Here is a 19,115-nt window from a genome sequence, read left to right as displayed (position 1 = left end):
AACAGAAAGCAAAGAAAAAGAGAAAAGAAAAGAAGAAGTTTAGGATTTTCAAGGTTTAATTCTAAATTGGTAAGTCAAATTAAGTTCTTTTCTTGTAATTTTTGAGTTTTATGAACCTAGAACAAAATATTATTAAGTATATGCTGAAAATTTTGGAAGTTATTAGATTTTTAGACATTAATTTTGTCAGGTAAAAGTGTGAATTAGAAATTGAATTAATAAACACTACACCAGAACAGGTTTTTAGCGGCGTTTTTTTAGGCCTTTAGCGGCCCTTTTTAGCGCCACTAAAGCGCCGCAAAAAATGCCACTACTGACAACGCCGCTAACATTTGCGGCGCTTATTTTTATAAAAGCCGCTAAAGGTCAGGGTCTTTAGCGGCGCATTCCCTACAAACGCCGCTAAAGGTCATGTACTTTAGCGGCGCTTTTTTCGCAAACGCCGCTAAAGATCATGTTCTTTAGCGGCGCTTCTTTTGGAAACGCCACTAAAGATCATGTTCTTTGGCGGCGCTTTCTCCACAAACGCCACTAAAGACCATGACCGTTAGCGGCGCTTTTTTTAAAAACGCCACTAATTTTGGCAGATTTGTAAAAAAAATATATATATTTTTTCAGCCCTCCTGTAAAAACAAATCAGAAGAAACCAAATCTAAACCAACCGAAAGCAATAAATCTATATAATGTTTAAGATTAAACAAATAATATATAATAAATATCAATAAATAAAATAAAATTCGAATTATTCTTACAAAAATGTTAAAAGTTAAAATGATAATTAAAAGTCAAAATTGAAGTATATTTACACGATAGTCTAAGACGGCGATTGCTATGATTCTTTGAAACATCTTCATCATTTTCAAGTCTCTCTTTGGAGTTCATCGTACTTTTTACGCTGCTCTGCTTCCCTCGCTGCAGCCTCTGCTTCTCTCGCTGCCGCATCTGCTTTAAGCTGCAGCTGGAGTTCTTCATACTTTCGTTGAACCTCAGCTTCTCTCGATGCTGCCTCCGCTTTAAATTGTGTAATTTGCTCAACAGTTGTCGCTTGCATCTGAGCCATCTGGTCTCTTAACATCTGAACTTCAGGTTGAGCTTGACTCCCCGAAGGCATGTATTGTTGCGAGCTGGATCCAAAATATTGGGATGGACTAACAAAAGATCCTTGAAATCGAACCCGACCATACCTTTCAGGACCCAAAACTTCAGTGATAATCCGGTTATCAATGTCGTCAATATGAACAGAACTATCACTGGAAGCAATCGCTTCATACTCCGCCTTTTTATCCTTTAATTGTTCCTAAAAAATAAATCATATAGTTAGGAACGTAATATATATTAAAAAAAACAAATGCAACATAACTTAACAATATTTGCATTACAAGAAATGAAATAAACCATTAGAAAATAAACAATATAAATAATTAAAACAAGTCAAATTGTATTAAGTAAATGTACCGTAATTTCTGCAGCTTCAGGAGTCATAGGAGATCCATCTTTCTTCCTATGTGTAATGTCAAAAAGTTGAAGGCGTCCAACTTTTTGACCAGATGATAGTTCCTACAATACAGTAGTAAAAATATTATTTGATAGAAAGTAATAAATATCTGTCAGTATTAAAAAATTTAAAATACCTCGGCCTGAGCTACAGAAGCAAAACTTTTCGACCCAGCTGTGTGAGTGAATTTTTGTTTCTGCCTACTACTTTTTCCAACTCGTTCACGATCCTACGTTATGAAATTATTAGTACGTCAATAGTAAATACAATAAACCAAAATAATTACAAGATTTTTGTAGTAACACATACCTCTCATTTCTTCGAAGTCCAAAATCTAACGACCTCTTCCCACTGGTACCTCAGCATTCCCGGCGGGACATTTTGTAATTTCTCGTCGAGTGTTGTTTTTGTCTTAAAATAGTCTTTCTTTAAAGTGCTCTTATGGTCTCTCCATCTTTTTCCCAATGCCTTCTTTACATAAGCATCAGAGACCTCTAGAGCAAATCTCGCCTACAAAAAACACAAGTTAAGAAAATAAATATAAATGAAACTTAAACCCAAGTATTATAAATGACATTAACGTTTTCTTACCTTAATGTTATCGAGAGCTTGGTTCTTGTTACTCTCGGGCATTTTATGCCATGACTCGAAGTTAATTGGCAACATATTTGCATTTCGTGCTAGAATGCCCAAGTATCCTGCTAAAAGGCGAGCTTCTGATCCAACAGGCTGACCAAAGCTATTACTGGATACTTTGAATCCCTCAGCAGCGTAAGTCATCGAACTCTCCACGTCCCACCATTTTCAGCTAAAAATGTTATATTGTAATGTAAGAATTTTAAAAATAAATAAATAATAAGTCAACACGCATGTAAATTAAATGTTAAATTACTTTCAACTTCTGTAGGTTCCTCTGGTGTAATCGGAACATTCGAAGATCCAATAGCAGTTTGTTGTTCAGTGTTGTTTGTTTCCGCCGAGTTTGGAGTCCCTTGAAGAATGCTTAGCTCTCGCACTTTTCTTCTAGACATTTTATCTGCAAAACAAATAAAATAGTTGAAAACTTAGTATACAATTACAACAATAATAGCACATATAAAATAGTTTAAATATATAATAAGACCAGTATTTATATTATGATATATGTATGTTGTGTATAATGTAATTAAGTTATGTAAGTTGTGTATTATTAAAGTTAAGTATTATGTAATTTATTTAAGTTATGTAAGTGGTGTATTATGTAAGTTAAGTAAGTTATGTAGGCTATGTATTATGCAAGTTATTTATGTCGGTGGTGTATTATCTAAGTTTTTAAGTTATATAAGTTATGTAAGTTTCTATATAAGTTTCTATGTAAGTTATGTAGGTTATTATTTAAGTTATGTATTATGTAAGAATAAATAAAAATTGTATTTAAGTTATGTATTATGTAAGTTATCATTAATATTGTTCAAGTAAAATTCACTTTTTCTAAATACAAAATTTTAAGGTTTTAATATAGAATCAATATTTACTTGTAAATCTTAATTCGAATTAAAAAGATTTAATTTCTCAATTGGTGAAATAAAATAGTTCAATAAAAAAAAGCCTGAATTAAAAGAGTGAGGCACAAATTGTTGCCTTAAAGCTAGTTAACAACTACTTTCGACAACATGTAGAGAACATTGCACAAAGCAGTAGGCCGAAGATATTTCATGCAATCAGACTTATCTTTTTTAGGTGTCATTACGATATTTCATGCAGTATGCCCAACTTGTTTAGCGACCTAGAACTATGACACTTGGCAACCACTATAATATAAAATGAAATTGAGGTATTATTAAGGTTGAACCCACTAAGTAATGTTAGACTCAAAGCAATGGTATGAACATTAGAATGTAAGTTAAGTGGTAGTAGAAAAACATATATCATCCTGAAAATTAAAAGTCACGAATATAAAGTTATATTGTTAGATGGTTAATTATTAAAACAAATCACCGGAACCAACAAATTAAATCTAATATAAATGATCTTATCCTATCGAAAATTTACAAATTCTCGTAAATATCAAATCAAACATAAAAATAATTAATTGACTTCAACTCAAGTCTTCACCACCTTGAAGGGTGTAACCCTATGCCAAAATTATTATTCCCATTAATGAAACCAAGACACCTTGTGCTAGAAACAGGGTTTGGGGGCAGCTGCCTTAAACTTCCTAAAATGGTAAGTTTTCTATTTAATCCTTTAAACTTTTATGAAATTACATGTTAGTATAATGATAAGATTTCACTCTGGCCCTCCCAATAATTTATGATTCATCTTTTCCCCCAAATGGTAGATTTTCCACTTAGTGCTTAAATTTTTATAAAATTATATGTCAGTATAATGATAAATTTTCACCTTGACCCTTACAGTAATTTATGATCCATCTTTGGTCCCCTTAAAATAATTTTCTGCTTTCATCCCTGGTGGCCGCAGAGAGGGTTCACCGTCGGTGTAAATTGCAAGAAGCCTTTATATATAGACAGATCAAATCAAGAGGCAAATGGGGCACGGGCTCCAACTCCCCATTCCAATCTGTTGTGTTCATCTCAATTCAAGTATGAAGAACAATAATGGCCATGCATTTCAAAGCTTCAATTTGGAGTTATCTCTTTAAAATATTCTACAGTCCTTTCTGTAGTTTCAAGTTTTGAAATTAATTCCTTTAGAATTTGATTCTTTTTTCTTTTGGTTTTCATTTAATCAACTATTTCTATTACTTGAATTAAAGAAAAAGAAATGAAATTTGAAAATGAAATTCATTGGTCACATTCATATATAGAGGCAGATAAACAGAACAGGGCAGATAAACAAATGCCCGACTAGAAACTAACCGATGACGACGGTCGTAGTAGTCCGACGGTGACGGAGATGCTCGAGCTTCTGATGTTTGCGCAGCAGGTGGTCGGCCCGGACAAAGACAACGACGATTTTTCAGATGGCGCAAATTGAATGGGTTTGGGGTTAGGGATTTACTGAATTAATCGGGAATTGGGGGAAATGGGGAAAATTTGGGATTTCGGGTTTAAGTGTGGGAAGGATATGGCTGGAGAGAAAACGACGACGTTTTCGTGTACAACTTAACCCATTTGTGGCGTTTATAGCCAAAACGCCACTAAACCATAAAAAAAAAGAGGAAAGTCAAATTATTTTTGCTATGCTAAAAATTCTTTGCGGCGTTTTTATTAAAACGCCGCTGTTTCATTTTGAACAAAAACGGCACCGTTTTGCTATGCAAAAAACTTTTTATAATCTTTTTTTTTTGCGGCGTTTTTGTCAAAAACGCCGCAAAATATTATTTCATTTTGAACAAAATGACGTCGTTTTGCTATGCACAAAATTTTTTATTTTGTTTTTTTAAAATTGATTTATTTTTTACGGCGTTTTTAGGGAAAACGCCGCAACATCAATTTGAACAAAATGCCATCGTTTTGCTATGCACAAAATTTTTTATTTTGTTTTTTATAAATTGATTTACTTTTTGCGACGTTTTTTGTTAAAAACGCCGCTATTTCATTTTGATCAAAAACAGCGCCGTTTTTCTATGTAAATTTTTTTTTATAATTTATTTATTCCTTTTGCGGCGTTTTTTTATATAAAAGCGCCGCTATTGCCTATCTTTTACGGCATTTTTGCGATAAACGCCGCAAAATATTATTTCATTTTGAACAAAATGACACCGTTTTGCTATGGACAAAATTTTTAATTTTGATCTTTTAAATTGATTTATTTTTTGCGGCGTTTGTAGGAAAAACGCCGCAATTTCAATTTGAACAAAATGACGCCGTTTTGCTATGCACAAAATTTTTTATTTTGTTATTTATAAATTGATTTACTTTTTTGCGGCGTTTTTATTAAAAACGCCGCTATTTCATTTTGATCGAAAACGGCGCCATTTTGCTACGTAAATAATTTTTTATAATTTATTTATTTCTTTTGCGGCGTTTTTATATCAAACGCCGCTATTGCCTATCTTTTGCGGCGTTTTTCACAAAAACGCCGCACAATATTATTTCATTTTGAACAAAATGACGCTGTTTTGCTATTTTGTTTTCTATAAATTGATTTATTTTTTGCGGCTTTTTATAGGAAATGCCGCTATTTGTTATCTTTTGCGGCGTTTTGCGTATAAACGCCACAAAATATTATTTCATTTTGAACAAAATGATGTCGTTTTGTTATGCTAAATTTTTTTTTGTTTTTTATAAATTGATTTTTTATAAAATAATTGTATAATATTTTATAAACTTTTATCATTTAACAAATCTCAAGTAAACCTTAACCTTAAACCGTAAATTAACCATTCAATACATATAAAGTCTATCTATTATATATCTCTTAAATAATTTAAACTATACTCATAATTTCAATATATTTGATTTATTATCTCTTTTACAATTATATAAGAACATATTTAAAATATAAATTAAAAATAATTAATCTAAACTCAAAACCTTAACTCAACCCTCGAACCCCTAAACCTTAAATCCCTAACTCTTAACCCCTAACATCTAACCCCTAACCCCTAAACCTTAAATCCCAAGCCTTAAACCATAGTCCCTAATCCATAATCCCTAAACCCATACTCCCTAAACCTTAAAATATGAACTCCTAAACCGGCCTTAAATCTTAAATAATTCATATAGCCTAAACCAAAAACCCTAAACAAATTTATTATTATCTCTTTTACAATTATATAAGAACATATTTAAAATATAAATTAAAAAAATTAATCTAAACGCCCAAAATCCTAACTCGACCCCTGAATCCCTAAACCCTAAATCCCTAACTCTTAACCCCAAATGTCTAACCCCTAAACCCCTAACCCTCTAACCCCTAAACCTTAAATCTCAACCCTTAAACCATAATCCCTAATCCATAATCCCTAAACCCATACTCCATATACCTTAAAAACCTAACTCTTAAACTGGCCTTAAATCTTAAATAAATCATAGACCCTAAACCAAAAACCCTATGTTTTTTTGCGGCGCTTTCCTAAAAACCGCCGCTAAATCCCCCGAAAGCTCAGAAAACAGCGTCGTTGAGCTTATGTCTTTTTGCGGCGCTTTCTCACAAACGCCGCTAAAGCCCTGAGCATTAGCGGCGTATCCCAAAAAGTGACACTAAATCCACAAAAGCTCAGAAAACGGCGTCGTTGGGCTTAGTTTATTTTACGGCACTTCCTTAAAAACGCCGCTAAAGCCCTCAGCATTAGCGGCGCTTTATTAAGAAACGTCACTAAATCCGTGAAAGATAAAAAAAGGGCGTCGTTGGGCTTAGTTTATTTTGCGGCGCTTTATCAAAAATGCCGCAAAAGCCCTGGGCATTAGCGGCGCTTCCTAAAAAATGCCACTAAATCCGCGAAAGCTCAGAAAACAGCGTCGTTGGGCTTAGATTATTTTGCGGCGCTTCATCAAAAGCGCCGCTAAATCCCCGAAAGCTCAGAAAACGACGCCGTTAGGCTTATGTCTTTTTACGGCGCTTTCTAAAAAACGCCGCTAAAAGCCCTGACCATTAGCGGCGCTTACTAAAAAACGCCACTAAATCTACGAAAGCTCAGAATACGGCGTCGTTGGGCTTAGGTTTATTGCGGCGCTTTTTAAAAAACGCCGCCAATGCTTATTTTTAGCGACGTTTGCCATGGAGCGCCGCTAATAGTCGATCTTTAGCAGCGTTTTTTATTCAAACGCCGCTAAAGTCGTAGCTAAAGCTTGTTTTGGTGTAGTGAAAATTTCTAATTAGAATTGGGAGATGTATTAAATGGTAAAATAAGTTATAAAGTTTAAATAATAAGGACCAAAATTGCAAGAATTTTGAAACTAGGAATTAATGATAAAAATTAGATAGTTAAGTTTAAGTTTAGTTGAAATTGAGTAGAAATGAGGTATGAATTGAGATAGAAAAATAAATGAATCTATTTAGGGGTTAAATTGAAATTGGGATGAAAGTAAAATAGAAATTCAAGTATTAGATGAAAAATTTATATTGTATTAATGATTATGGAAATTATCTTAATTTTTCGTAGCTAATATCGCACCTGAGGCATCCACGAAGAAAGGAAAAGAAAAAGTGGACGAGGAGTAGACACGAGAAGCACGGTTTGTATTACTATAATTCAAATTATTTATTATTAAATGCTATATTTAAATTTATATGTATGGTAAGTGAAATATAAGGTAAGTATTTTATTAAGTTGAAAGAAATTCAATTGAATGAAGAATATTTGTGTGGAATTGAAATGAATATTGACTTGAAAATGGAAAAGTGAATTTTGAATTGAATTGTGATTGAAAGTGAAAAAGTGAAATTGAATTGAAATGTGAAATTGGAGACCCTATTAACTAATCAGGCTGAGTCGGATATAGTGGGCATGCCATAGGATTGGAAGAGTTCAGGGATACTTCGACCTCGAGTCGATGAGACATTGGGTGTCACTATATTTCTTTGGATAGGTTCGATGAGATATTGGGTACCAACTTTCTTCGGCTTTGCCGATGAGACACTGGGTGTCAACTATTGCTTCGAACTATCCGATGAGGCACTGGGTGCCATACTGAAGTGTTTGGTTGGATCCGTGTATCCGTCAAAGTCCGAGTTTTGTTAATAGGGTAAATAATGAAATGATAAACTGAATGAGTTGATCAATCGAGCTATTGAAATGAAATGAAAAGTTGAATTGTTAATTGAAATGTGATATGAGATTGAGAAATGAATCTAAGGTTCATGATGTGTCCAAGTTCTAAATTGTGGATATAAGATATTAATTGATGAATTTTTATTGTTGAAATATGAAATTTGAGTCCAAATTTGTATGTATGATTTTATGCATTACATGTTTATTAATATTATAATTTGAATTATGGTAATACCACTGAGTATGAAATACTCAATGTCTGATTGTTTCCGCATGCAGTCATTAAAGTTCAAGGTCCAGTTCAGCATCCAGAAAGGACCCGACTCCATCAAGAAAATTTTGGTGATGTATTTCTTCCTTTTGTTTAAGTGGCATGTACTAGGTGATTGTACACGAGTCGTATATATATGTAAATATATATGCTAAATGATCTTGGTTGTAAGTAAATGGTTATAATCTTTTGGATGATAAATAAAGTTTAAAGTTATAAATTAGTAAACTTAGTATTAAATCTTGAAATGAAATGAAAGATATGAAGTAGTTTTTTTTTTCCATGTTAACTTTAACCTTTTATAATTAAAGTAGTAAATCAATTTATTAAGCATGATTTAGTAGCGTTTTAAAGTATAAAATCATTGATTGAAATATTTGTATTGGTTTGGTTTTGGTTTTAAGTTTGTAGGGGGTTTTATGTAAAAATAAGTAGAAATACTGTTGAATTTTTATTTATCTAAGAATTATTTGTAAATTGTCCTAGATGTCCAGTAATGCCTCGTAACCCTGTTCTGGCGACGGTTTAGGGTTAGGAAGTGTTACATTTTCTTGAATCGAATCAAATGAGATGGATTTCGAATTGAATCGAATATATTTATTTGAATATATGTTTAATTCAACTCAACATTCAATCTTAGTTTTTAAACAATTCTATATGATATAACCACAGCTCAACAGACTGGAGTTAAAAACTAAACCAAACCTCAGATGTTGACTGGTCTTACTCTAAACCCAAGACTCTTGTTGTTGCCCACCTCGCTCCTTTAATTTTTCTTTGTGAATTTTCCTAAGATCCAAACAAGATAAAGAGAATCCATCTTGATCTAGTGTTTCAATTTGCACAGAAAAGAAAGTAAAGGACTGGAGAAGCCATAAGCAACCTCTCCTTTGGTCCTCCCGCAGTGGGAGCTTCCTAAAACCAACCTAAGCTTTTTGTTGTTTTCCATTGAAAGTTCAGCATATTAGAACATAAGCATATGCAACTGTATTTAATACCCAAGAAAATCTCTTCAAGGATATAAATAGAATTCAAAAACATTGACAAAAACATTCATAGCTCGGAGCTAACGTTGAGCATATTTAACGCATGTGAATTTATTTTTAATCACATGTATACCTATAACAATGACAACTTAGATTTGACGTGTTAATTAAGTTAAAATCATTAAATTTTAGAAGGATTATTTATGTTCTTAACATGCCAATATCAAGTTGCCTAAACGATAAATTTAGATGTATTTAAAACATGATACACTACCCATATGTAACCATGAAAATAATGGAATTTATAAATATTTCTAAAAAGTAATTTGTTTTATTTTCTTGCAACAAATTAAAGCACACATCCCTAAATTTGAAGCAAAGAATATTAACAACTATATTGAGAGCTAGCATTTCAATTTCCAGAACTTAGAAGTTTGGAATTTATGATGAAATTAATTTTGGGAGAGTATAGAAAGTCACCCTACATAGTTATTTATTATATATTCACATGCATGTATGAAGTACAACTCATCAAAATTTACAAAACCCTAAAACAAAGGAAAATGTTAAAAATGAATTATATTTAAGGGATCAAACAACATGAATTTAGTATTATTTTTATTTTATTCCTTGAAACTTTTTGTCCATAGATTTTGGAAATTTCTTTAAAAGGTTTTACGAAAAAGATTTTCTGCATTTTCCTATGTTTGTTTCACAGAAAACAGTTTGGTCAACGGAAAATGACTTACAGGTCAACGGAAAATAAGCCTTTTTTTCTTGTAAAATGACTTACCTTTTTGGAAAGCGTAAGTCAGTTTTAGGAAAAGAGCTCCTCAATAGATAATTTTACTTTTATATAAAAATTAACTTAAATCAAGTTTAATATTATTATATTGATAATAAATTTTATTTTTATTTTTAAAAATATTAAAAATATTAATATAAAATATTATATTTTTAATATTATTATTAATTATTTATATTTAGTCATATAATATATTAGTAATATAATTTATTGTTTTTAATAAATTGTTTAATATTTAAATTTTATTTTAATAGTAAATTTTAAAAATAATAATTTTAAATAATATTATTCACATATTATTGAAAATATCAATATTAATATTTTAATACTAAATATTTATTACAATTATAAATATATTAATAATAAATTTTTGTATTATAAAGGTTAAAATATGTCATAAGTCTATATACTCTTCACAAATTTGCAATTTAGTTTCGTAGTTTTATTTTCAAGAATTTAGTCCTCTACTTTTCGATTTGAAAATCAAGTCCAATCACGACATTGTTGATTTTTTTTGTCAATTTTGTTAATGTCACATTTTAAATAAAAAATACTCAGTTGGTAGTCATGTAACTAAAAATAATCGTTGTAATGAACCTAAATTTAACAAAATATTTTTAATATATGTAAAAACAATGTAAAATATAAAATTATAGATATAAAATAAACTCAATTAAACAATGAAAAATAAAATAAAATCTCAAATGTATGTTTGTTTAATTGAAAACGAGTTTTATGAAATATTTTTAAAGAACCTGTCAAACAAAAGAAAATATTTTACACAGATTCATCCAAACACCAGAAAATATTAGCTTTTCCAGAAATCATTTTCCGGAAGCCATTTTCAGTGAAACAAACGGAGCCTTAATCTTTAAACTTAGATTCTGATAAAGTAAACTAATTTAGTACTTAGAGATTAGGCCACATCACCCCTTAAAAATTTTATATCTTTCTTTAATTTTTAGATATTATACAAAATTGTTAAAAATATTCAGTGATGACATGACATTTAACATATTAATAGAATTTGAGTTTAGGAATCAAATTAAAAAAAATTAGCTAATTTCTAAAATTAAATTGAGAAAATATAAAATTTAGAAAATAATAAATTATTTTTGCTTATTTTAAATATATATTATTAACGTTGTTTCACTGTTACTAACATTACAAAAAAAAAATCAAAGAAAATAATGGAAAATATATTAGCCAAAAAAGATGAATGGAAAAGAGCAAAGGAAAAGAAATTCCAAAAAAGGCAATATATCTGCTACGGTTTCACATATAAACTCATAACCGTAATTTACAAGTACAACAGTTTAACACCAACTACCAAGCGGCATTTCCGGAATTCAAACCTTAGACCATGGCCCGAATCGGTAAAATACAGCGGGAAGCAACAACAATGAAAGGAAAACTTGCATATTCCAATTCTTTTTGCTTTAAATTTGCAGATATTAGCTTTGAAACTTCTGACTCAAAACAGCTTCTCATTTTCTATCTCACTTAAAAGACTAAGCTTCTTTAGGTAACTGCTTCTTCTTCTTCTCCCTACCTTGGAACTAAAACAAAAGGGTTCTTTTTTCAAAGAACTTTAAGCTGCAATTAATCCAGATACCCCATCCTAATTAGGTTGTATTGAAAAATCTCCATTTTCCTCGTTTAGTGTTGTTGACTTTCCTCAGTTCACGTACGCCTTTTAAGGTTGATTCTATTCATCTCTTCTTTTATTTTTTTTGTAAATTTTGTGTACATTTCTTTGAAGTTTTGGATCGGGATGTGAAGTTCAATTTTGTAAATTTGTTTTTCTTATTAGAATTAAATTTGATTAATTTTATCATTTTTCTTGGTCTTTAGATTTGAAAAGTTTCTCGCGTGTTTTATGATGACCATTTCGAAAAGTTTCAATTAACTAAAGTCTTAGTTTTTCGTGATTATACAAGTTTGCTCTCGACAACGTATTTGCTTTTAAGATTTTCCTTTTCCTCCCTTTCTCTTTTCCTTGTTCTTTCAGTAGCCGCCTTTTTTTCTTTTACCTGAATTAATTCCTTACCAATACCAAATAAAAGCTCCATCTTGCTTGTAATTGGTTGCATAAAGAGGGAAAAAAAACTAGTTTAAAACCTTTTTTTTTACAACTTGATTGTAATTTGCTTTTCTTTTTAATGCTTTCTTCAACAGGAAGTTAGATAGTGATCATTTCATTGCCTTATCTTATTTTTGGTCATAGTTTCAACGATGTTGGAAAAGAAGGAAATTCTGGATGTTGAAAAGGTAATAAGAGATTTTGAAGTATTGACCAAAGATGCTGAGAATGTTCAAAGAGAGACTTTAAAGATGATTTTGGAAGAAAATGGATGCGCTGAGTATTTGCAAAATCTGGGCCTCAATGGCAGAACTGACCCTGAAAGCTTCAAAGCTTGTGTTCCTCTCGTCACTCACAAGGACTTGGAGCCTTGTATTCAAAGAGTTGCTGATGGTGCTTTTTCCCCGATTCTCACCGGAAAACCAATAACAACCATTTCTATCACGTATTTTCAACCTTTTAGTTTGTTGGCTATCATTTGATTTCCAAGACTGACCGCCTTTTATTGAAATTCGCAGCTCTGGCACTACTCAAGGAAAGCCCAAATTTGTGCCTTTTAATGACGAAATGATGGAAACTACTTTGCAGATATTCCGTACTTCTTTTGCTTTTAGAAACAAGTAATTAATTGAATATATTAGCTCTAATTTTTTTACCCTTCTCCCCTTTCAAGTCTTTAATGACCATTAACAATTTCCTTTCTATCCACACCTTTACTCTCAATTTTTATGATACAGTGGATATTAACCAGTTTTGAAATACATGTGTTATGTCCACCACTAATTTTATTTGAGCTGTTATTAATCTGTTTGTATTTTTTGGTATACAGAGAATTTCCTATTGAAAATGGGAGGGCTTTGCAGTTCATTTACAGTAGCAAGCAGATTAAAACCAAAGGGGGTTTGTTTGCTGGAACTGCAACCAGCAATGTCTTTCGCAATTCGCAGTTCAGAAAAGCGATGAAAGCAATGCAATCTGAGTGCTGTAGCCCTGATGAGGTGATATTTGGTCCTGATTTTCACCAATCTTTGTACTGCCATCTTTTATGCGGGCTGATTTTTCATGAGGAAATTCAGTTGGTTTCCTCTACTTTTGCATATAGCATTGTTCTTGCATTTCGAACTTTCGAACAAGTTTGGGAAGAGCTTTGTGATGATATAAGAGAAGGGGTCCTCACAAGTCGGATCACATTTCCTCCTGTCCGGTCTGCTATGGCCAAATTGCTGAAGCCAAATCCTGAATTGGCTGATATGATTGAGAAGAAATGTTCAGGATTAAATAATTGGTATGGATTAATACCAGAGCTGTTCCCTAATGTTAAATACATTTATGGGATAATGACTGGGTGCATGGAGCCTTATCTGAAAAAGTTAAGGCATTATGCTGCGGATGTACCTCTTATAAGTGCTGATTACGGTTCTTCTGAGGGGTGGATTGGGGCAAATATCAATCCAAGTCTACCTCCTGAGTCAGCTACTTATGCTGTGCTTCCTAATATTGGGTATTTTGAGTTCATTCCTCTGAAAGAGAATGTTGAGGAGCATATGCAAGAGAATGGCAATGTTTCTTTCCTTTCCATGGAGCCAAAGCCAGTGGATCTTACTGAAGTTAGGGTTGGTGAAGAATATGAAGTTATCATCACGAACTTTGGAGGTACCTTAAAATTTTCACCTTATGATTCAAATTATTATTATTATTATTTGCATTTCCTACCATTAGTTTATGTGTGTATAGTCATTTTGGAGCTATAGAGGACAGGTTATTTCTGATGCAATTCTTCTCTTTCCTACAGTTTTTGTTTTCTTAACTGCTTGCATTGTTCTAAATAAATTTCTTTGATTCAGACATTTTAAATCTTGTCGGTTAAGACAAATTCATACCTTGTTCATATATTCTGAAGTAGTTGTATCAAACGGTTAAAGGCTTAATTTATTTGGCTTTTTGGTATATCTTTCTGTACATACAAATGTTTTTTGTTGTTACTTTTCTCAACTTGGAAATAGTTCTATTTTTAAAGAAGACCTATGTGTGCTATGCGATATTTCTCTTTGCTTCAAACTAGTAACTTTAGTATTAAGAATTTTGCAACTTCTGCTTCTTAGGTGCGGAGACAAAACTCATAAATAAGGGAGACATGTCTGATCCATCATGTCTTCATATGTTTCTTTATTTATATAATTATTTCTATCAAATTTTTAAAGTAGGATGGTATCTGGTATCCTCTTTAGTTTTACTTTGTCATCATTCATTCTTTATCATATTTACATGCCTTCTTGCCTGGGCCTTAGTGGTTTTGCTAGTGAAGTTTTTCTTAATACACCTTTTATCTCTTGGTTTTCCCCTTTTTAAAATCATTCCAGTATATAAGTCATTGATGGCTGTCTAATTAGTTGTCATCTCAAACTACATAGAGGAGGTTAATGGTTTTAACTATGTTAAAGTTTTTATGATATCAAGGATGACATTAGTTAACAAAATAATGATGTAGTGTGAAAAGGATTGGATGGATATTTTGGTCAATTTTCTGTGTATTTTTCATTCATTGTTTTAATAATTAAAAGCATTATGGCCAACAAGGAGAAGATGGAAGCTTTTAGTGACTTTGCATAGGTTTTTGTGTAGTCATATAAAAGTTTAGTGTAATTTTTTGGTTGTCCTTTTCCTTTGAAATATTGTAGTCTGCATTCACATTTATTTACGTCCTAGTTCCTAGTTTTTAGAAGGAGTCCAATTCCTTAATTTCATTTTATCTGTAAACCCCAGGTTTATACAGATATAAGCTAGGGGATGTGGTCAAGGTTATGGGCTTCCATAACTCAACCCCGGAACTGAAATTTGTTTGCAGGAGAAATGTCATGCTCGCCATAAACATCGACAAGAGCACCGAGCAAGATTTACAATTTGCCGTGGAAGAAGCCGCCAAGTTAATTTCCAAGAAAAAGCTGGAAGTGATTGATTTCTCTAGTAATGTGGATGTATCTACTGACCCAGGTCATTATGTGATATTTTGGGAAATTAGTGGGGAAGTAAGCGATGAGGTCCTAACAGAATGCTGCAATTGTTTGGATAGATCTTTCGTGGATGGAGGCTATGTTAGTTCACGAAAGGTTGATGCCATTGGTCCCCTCGAGCTTCGTGTTGTTCGGAGGGGAACTTTCCAGAAGGTTCTTGATCATTACTTAGGATTAGGAGCTGCTCTTAGTCAATTCAAAACACCGCGATGTGTAGGGCTGACAAACAATAAAGTGTTACAAATCTTATGTGACAATGTTGCCAAAAACTATTTCAGCACTGCTTTCTAGAATGTAAAATTTCTTCGCCGTTTCTGTTGAAGGGTGTTTATTCGCTTAATCATCTAGCTCATCTTCTTACTACGTTGAATGCAAGATCATTTAATTTCTGTGGGACTCAGACAAGCCCCCCATAGTTGAATTCTAAGGTTTGGTGGTTGATATGCCCCTTTTATCCATCACCATAACTAGCTTTCTTCCTTTTTAGACAAATCTTATTTTAGCTCAAGATATTTGCTTGAAACCCCTTGTTTTTAATGGACATGATGAAGTAGGGCCAACCAGGAAATTTAAGCTTTTATTTAAATTTAGTGGACCAACAACAATCTTAGCTTTTTTTTTTTAAAGCAAAATGTTTAATATCAGTGGTTCTTTATATCCAAACCTTGACTTGAATAATAGTCTAAAATTAGTTGGATCTTGTTATCACTTTTCTAACTTTCGTACTTCGGCAAAGCTTCTTTCCTATCATTTATGATTTTGTTCGTCTTTAAGTGGGGTGGTTAACGAGTGACTTTTAGCTCATTTTTCAATGGTCTCTTTTCTTTATTCGGGTGTCTGGTCACTTTGTTAATTTTTTTTTTATATATATTTTTGGAGTGTATAATCGGTGGTGGTGGGTTATTTTTTTATGAACTGAAAATTTTATCGGGTAGTTTTCTAAATTATTTAGTCATTATCACTCCTCTTCCGAAGTTTCATCTGATTCAATTTCAAATTTAATTAGAATCTAATATCGAGGGTCTTAAACCAAAAATATTGATAAACTTTTATGACATTATATATGATATGTTAACATGTTCATGTATTAATATATTTTTCTATCATGTTGTTCTTCACTGTTCTGGTTCATATATGTTTCTCTGTTTCTGCTGCTGCTACTTACATTCATCCAAGTGTAAACTGGACATGGAAAACTACATAGCTATTAATTGGAGAAAATAGAACATTGCTGGTGGTTAATAAGTATACCACAAAAATAAGAAATATAAAAACTTTGTTGTTTTTATTCTGCATTTTTTTTCCATATAATGATGTAGCTACCATAAAAAGGGATTTGAACTGTTACTCCAAAACCAAATAAGAATATGATAAAATCCCGACAATAATTGTGGAATAGCCTGGTTGAAGAAATCCCATGTTATTGCTAATTTAATTGCAAATTCTGCTTTACATGGTATGCTGTAATTCTAATTGCTTACGTTTAAACCCGGTTTTTTATGAGTATTTCCCTTATTTTTTATCTTTTCCTTTTCATGGGTAGTTGATTAGGAATAAGGTGATGGCTTGGGATTCGAATCTCAAATTTGTTGAATATTATAATGAGTGCGTATAATCATTTATGTATAAACCAATATGACAATCCCCCAGAAATTTTATTTAAACTCAAATGAAGAAGATAAAAACCAAAGGGAAAAATGAAGATGCAGCAACATTTGCTACATGGGATTGTGGCTGCCGTTTATATGATTCGTATGAATTGGTATCACTCAGTCATGTGATCGACCGGCATCTAATGGAACTGCCTTATTGAGATGGTTCGAAGAGGCCAATGACCGGAATTTCTCATCCCACTGATTTCACCCCAGTTAGCATTGCAGATCCCACAAGCAAATCCATAGCCAAGGAATCATCTTCTCTGAGGAGCAGCTCGCGTGAACTTCATGAGAGCAAGTGTTGGAAGAAAAGAAGGTTTGGACAAAGGAGGGATACGGCTATAAAGTTAAGATCAGGATTCAGTTGCTTTTGCAACAAGTAACATACAAAACAATGTAATTGATTCAAAGGTAATTATGTTTATTGTTCATCGATGCCGCTTTTCTTAATTCTTGCTGTTAATTAACCAAGCAAAGTTGGTTCTGATGTAGCACAATTCTTCCCCAAAAGACCTGATTTGGGTCAGAGAATTTGCATAGCACTAATCAGTTTCAGTTGCTTCCAAATTAGGCCTTTCGTTGCCATAAAGCTCCTGAGCATGGGCCTCCCATTGCCTGGTCTGGGCCATTCGATGTAGCACTAGTTTACAAGTTTTTAGCTAAAAGGGGTGAACAACGACCAGGAAATTCAGTTATAGGGGACTCAACTATTTGAAGAGTTGAATAGCTTTTGGGACCATTTCTTGGCAGTCCCTTATTCCCTTCCAAATAGAACATGCCCATTTAGTCAATTAGTCCTTGAAAGAATCTACAGCCAGCTATGGGGACACTCTTTATTTAAGCCAACTTATATATATAGGGAATCTCACCCTTTGTTTTATTTATGTTTCATGACCCACACTTAATAGAAGACTTCATCCACAAACTAATTTGTATAATACTAATTCTATTACCATTAAGCAACCCCTTTTGACCATCAACTTTTCTTCAAACTTCATATAGTAAATTTCAAGTCTCCCACATACCATTTGAATATCCAAATAATTTTAGATGCAATATGAGGACTGGACTTGCATCATTTTCCTGTGGGAAAGTAATCAAATCAAGCAAAGCGTTGAAGTTTACCAAAAGTTTAACCTAGAAGCAAGTAGGCGTAGCAACTGACTTAGTATATTGGATAAAAATCAACATCCTCGGATATATGCAAATGTTTGATTTTTCTTTGGGGAGGGGTTCTTGTTTCTATCTACTATTACTACAATTAATAAAGGGACAGTGGTTGTTCGTTTGCTCATTGTCTGCATTGGCCGGAGGGCGAAGTCAAAGCGAGTGAGAAAGGCGTCATTAATGGTGAGATCAATGCCACACCAGCAGCTCTTCGATGGGTTGCTTTCATCATCAAGTTCCAATAGAATTCCGAGAAGAGAGCTACTGAAATTAAATCCCCAGGCTTATCTTAAAAATAACTTCACATTTCACCCTTATTATTTTAATCTTAAGAATACAGGGAATACAAGGAAAGGGGAACAGAGTCTGAAGGCGTTTTCTTCATTAAATTTTATTTTGCTTGCTGGGGTGGGCATGGATGGTGACTATTTTAAAACACCACACTTGCAATTCATTATTGCTTGACTTAAATGTAACCTAATTTAGAAGTTAATAACCTCACCATCACTATCTCATTCCTCGATGCACGTTTCATCTCCCTTCATCATCGAACACCCATATTTCTCCCATTCCCAATCTGAATCCTGAAACCCATCACCAGTCATTCTTTAGTAACAAAATTAGATGTAATCCCAGGGAGGTCTAGAAAACTGGTCTGAAAATTGGTCCATGATTGTGTTGTAATGAGAAAACCCATGCAACGTGTATGTGACAAAAATTGGTAAAATAACAAGCAGAGAGTGGGACCCAATCCCATATTAGGTGAGCTGTGGGGCACATAAACATATATACATTCACTTTCCAAAATGTAAAAAATATAAATTTATAAAAAGAAAGAAAAAAACAGAGTGAGTGATTAAAGTTTAAAGATGTGGGTGGTCAGAACTCAGAAATGGAAGAGAAGTTTGCAAATATAAACAGGGGGGGGGGGCCTTTCACTTCTTTTCACAACCTCCAAATCTCTGCTTTGCTCTCTCTCTGTCT

General features: G+C 32.7%; 1 protein-coding gene and 1 long non-coding RNA gene across 6 annotated transcripts; one reads left to right on the top strand and one right to left on the bottom strand.

Moving 5' to 3' along the window:
* Positions 1 to 1,454: 1,454 nt before the first annotated feature.
* On the bottom strand, positions 1,455 to 2,270 carry LOC128034564 (uncharacterized). Of its 2 annotated transcripts, XR_008190627.1 has the most exons (4): positions 2,087 to 2,269; positions 1,805 to 2,005; positions 1,632 to 1,724; positions 1,455 to 1,557 (listed from the first exon to the last, which is right to left on the bottom strand). It is a non-coding gene; the product is annotated as an uncharacterized LOC128034564 (long non-coding RNA). The 2 variants fall into 2 exon arrangements; XR_008190626.1 differs by having other exon boundaries at positions 1,632 to 2,005; positions 2,087 to 2,270.
* Positions 2,271 to 11,532: 9,262 nt separating this feature from the next.
* LOC105802782 (jasmonoyl--L-amino acid synthetase JAR4) lies at positions 11,533 to 15,631 on the top strand. 4 transcript variants are annotated; one of them, XM_052623135.1, is made up of 5 exons: positions 11,533 to 11,740; positions 12,443 to 12,743; positions 12,817 to 12,918; positions 13,128 to 13,951; positions 15,062 to 15,631. In XM_052623135.1, the coding sequence occupies exons 2-5, from the start codon at positions 12,451 to 12,453 to the stop codon at positions 15,598 to 15,600; spliced, it is 1,758 nt and encodes a 585-aa protein (XP_052479095.1). In that variant the 5' UTR covers positions 11,533 to 11,740; positions 12,443 to 12,450; the 3' UTR covers positions 15,601 to 15,631. The 4 variants fall into 4 exon arrangements, with proteins under 4 accessions (XP_052479095.1, XP_012490086.1, XP_012490088.1 ...); XM_012634632.2 differs by having other exon boundaries at positions 12,394 to 12,743; XM_012634634.2 differs by having other exon boundaries at positions 11,533 to 11,916.
* The last annotated feature ends 3,484 nt before the right edge of the window (positions 15,632 to 19,115 follow it).

This window comes from Gossypium raimondii, chromosome 11 (genome assembly GCF_025698545.1).
Source record: "Gossypium raimondii isolate GPD5lz chromosome 11, ASM2569854v1, whole genome shotgun sequence".
Lineage (NCBI taxonomy): Eukaryota > Viridiplantae > Streptophyta > Magnoliopsida > Malvales > Malvaceae > Gossypium > Gossypium raimondii.
Note: the sequence above shows the minus strand (reverse complement) of the source record. Positions and strands in the feature narration are given on the sequence as shown.

Excerpts from the sequence above, each read along its gene's own strand:
- LOC105802782 (XM_052623135.1), top strand. The coding sequence starts at position 12,451 with ATGTTGGAAAAGAAGGAAATTCTGGATGTTGAAAAGGTAATAAGAGAT. Across the intron at positions 12,744-12,816 it reads ATAACAACCATTTCTATCAC|CTCTGGCACTACTCAAGGAA; the intron begins GTATTTTCAACC and ends TGAAATTCGCAG. Across the intron at positions 12,919-13,127 it reads TCTTTTGCTTTTAGAAACAA|AGAATTTCCTATTGAAAATG; the intron begins GTAATTAATTGA and ends TTTGGTATACAG.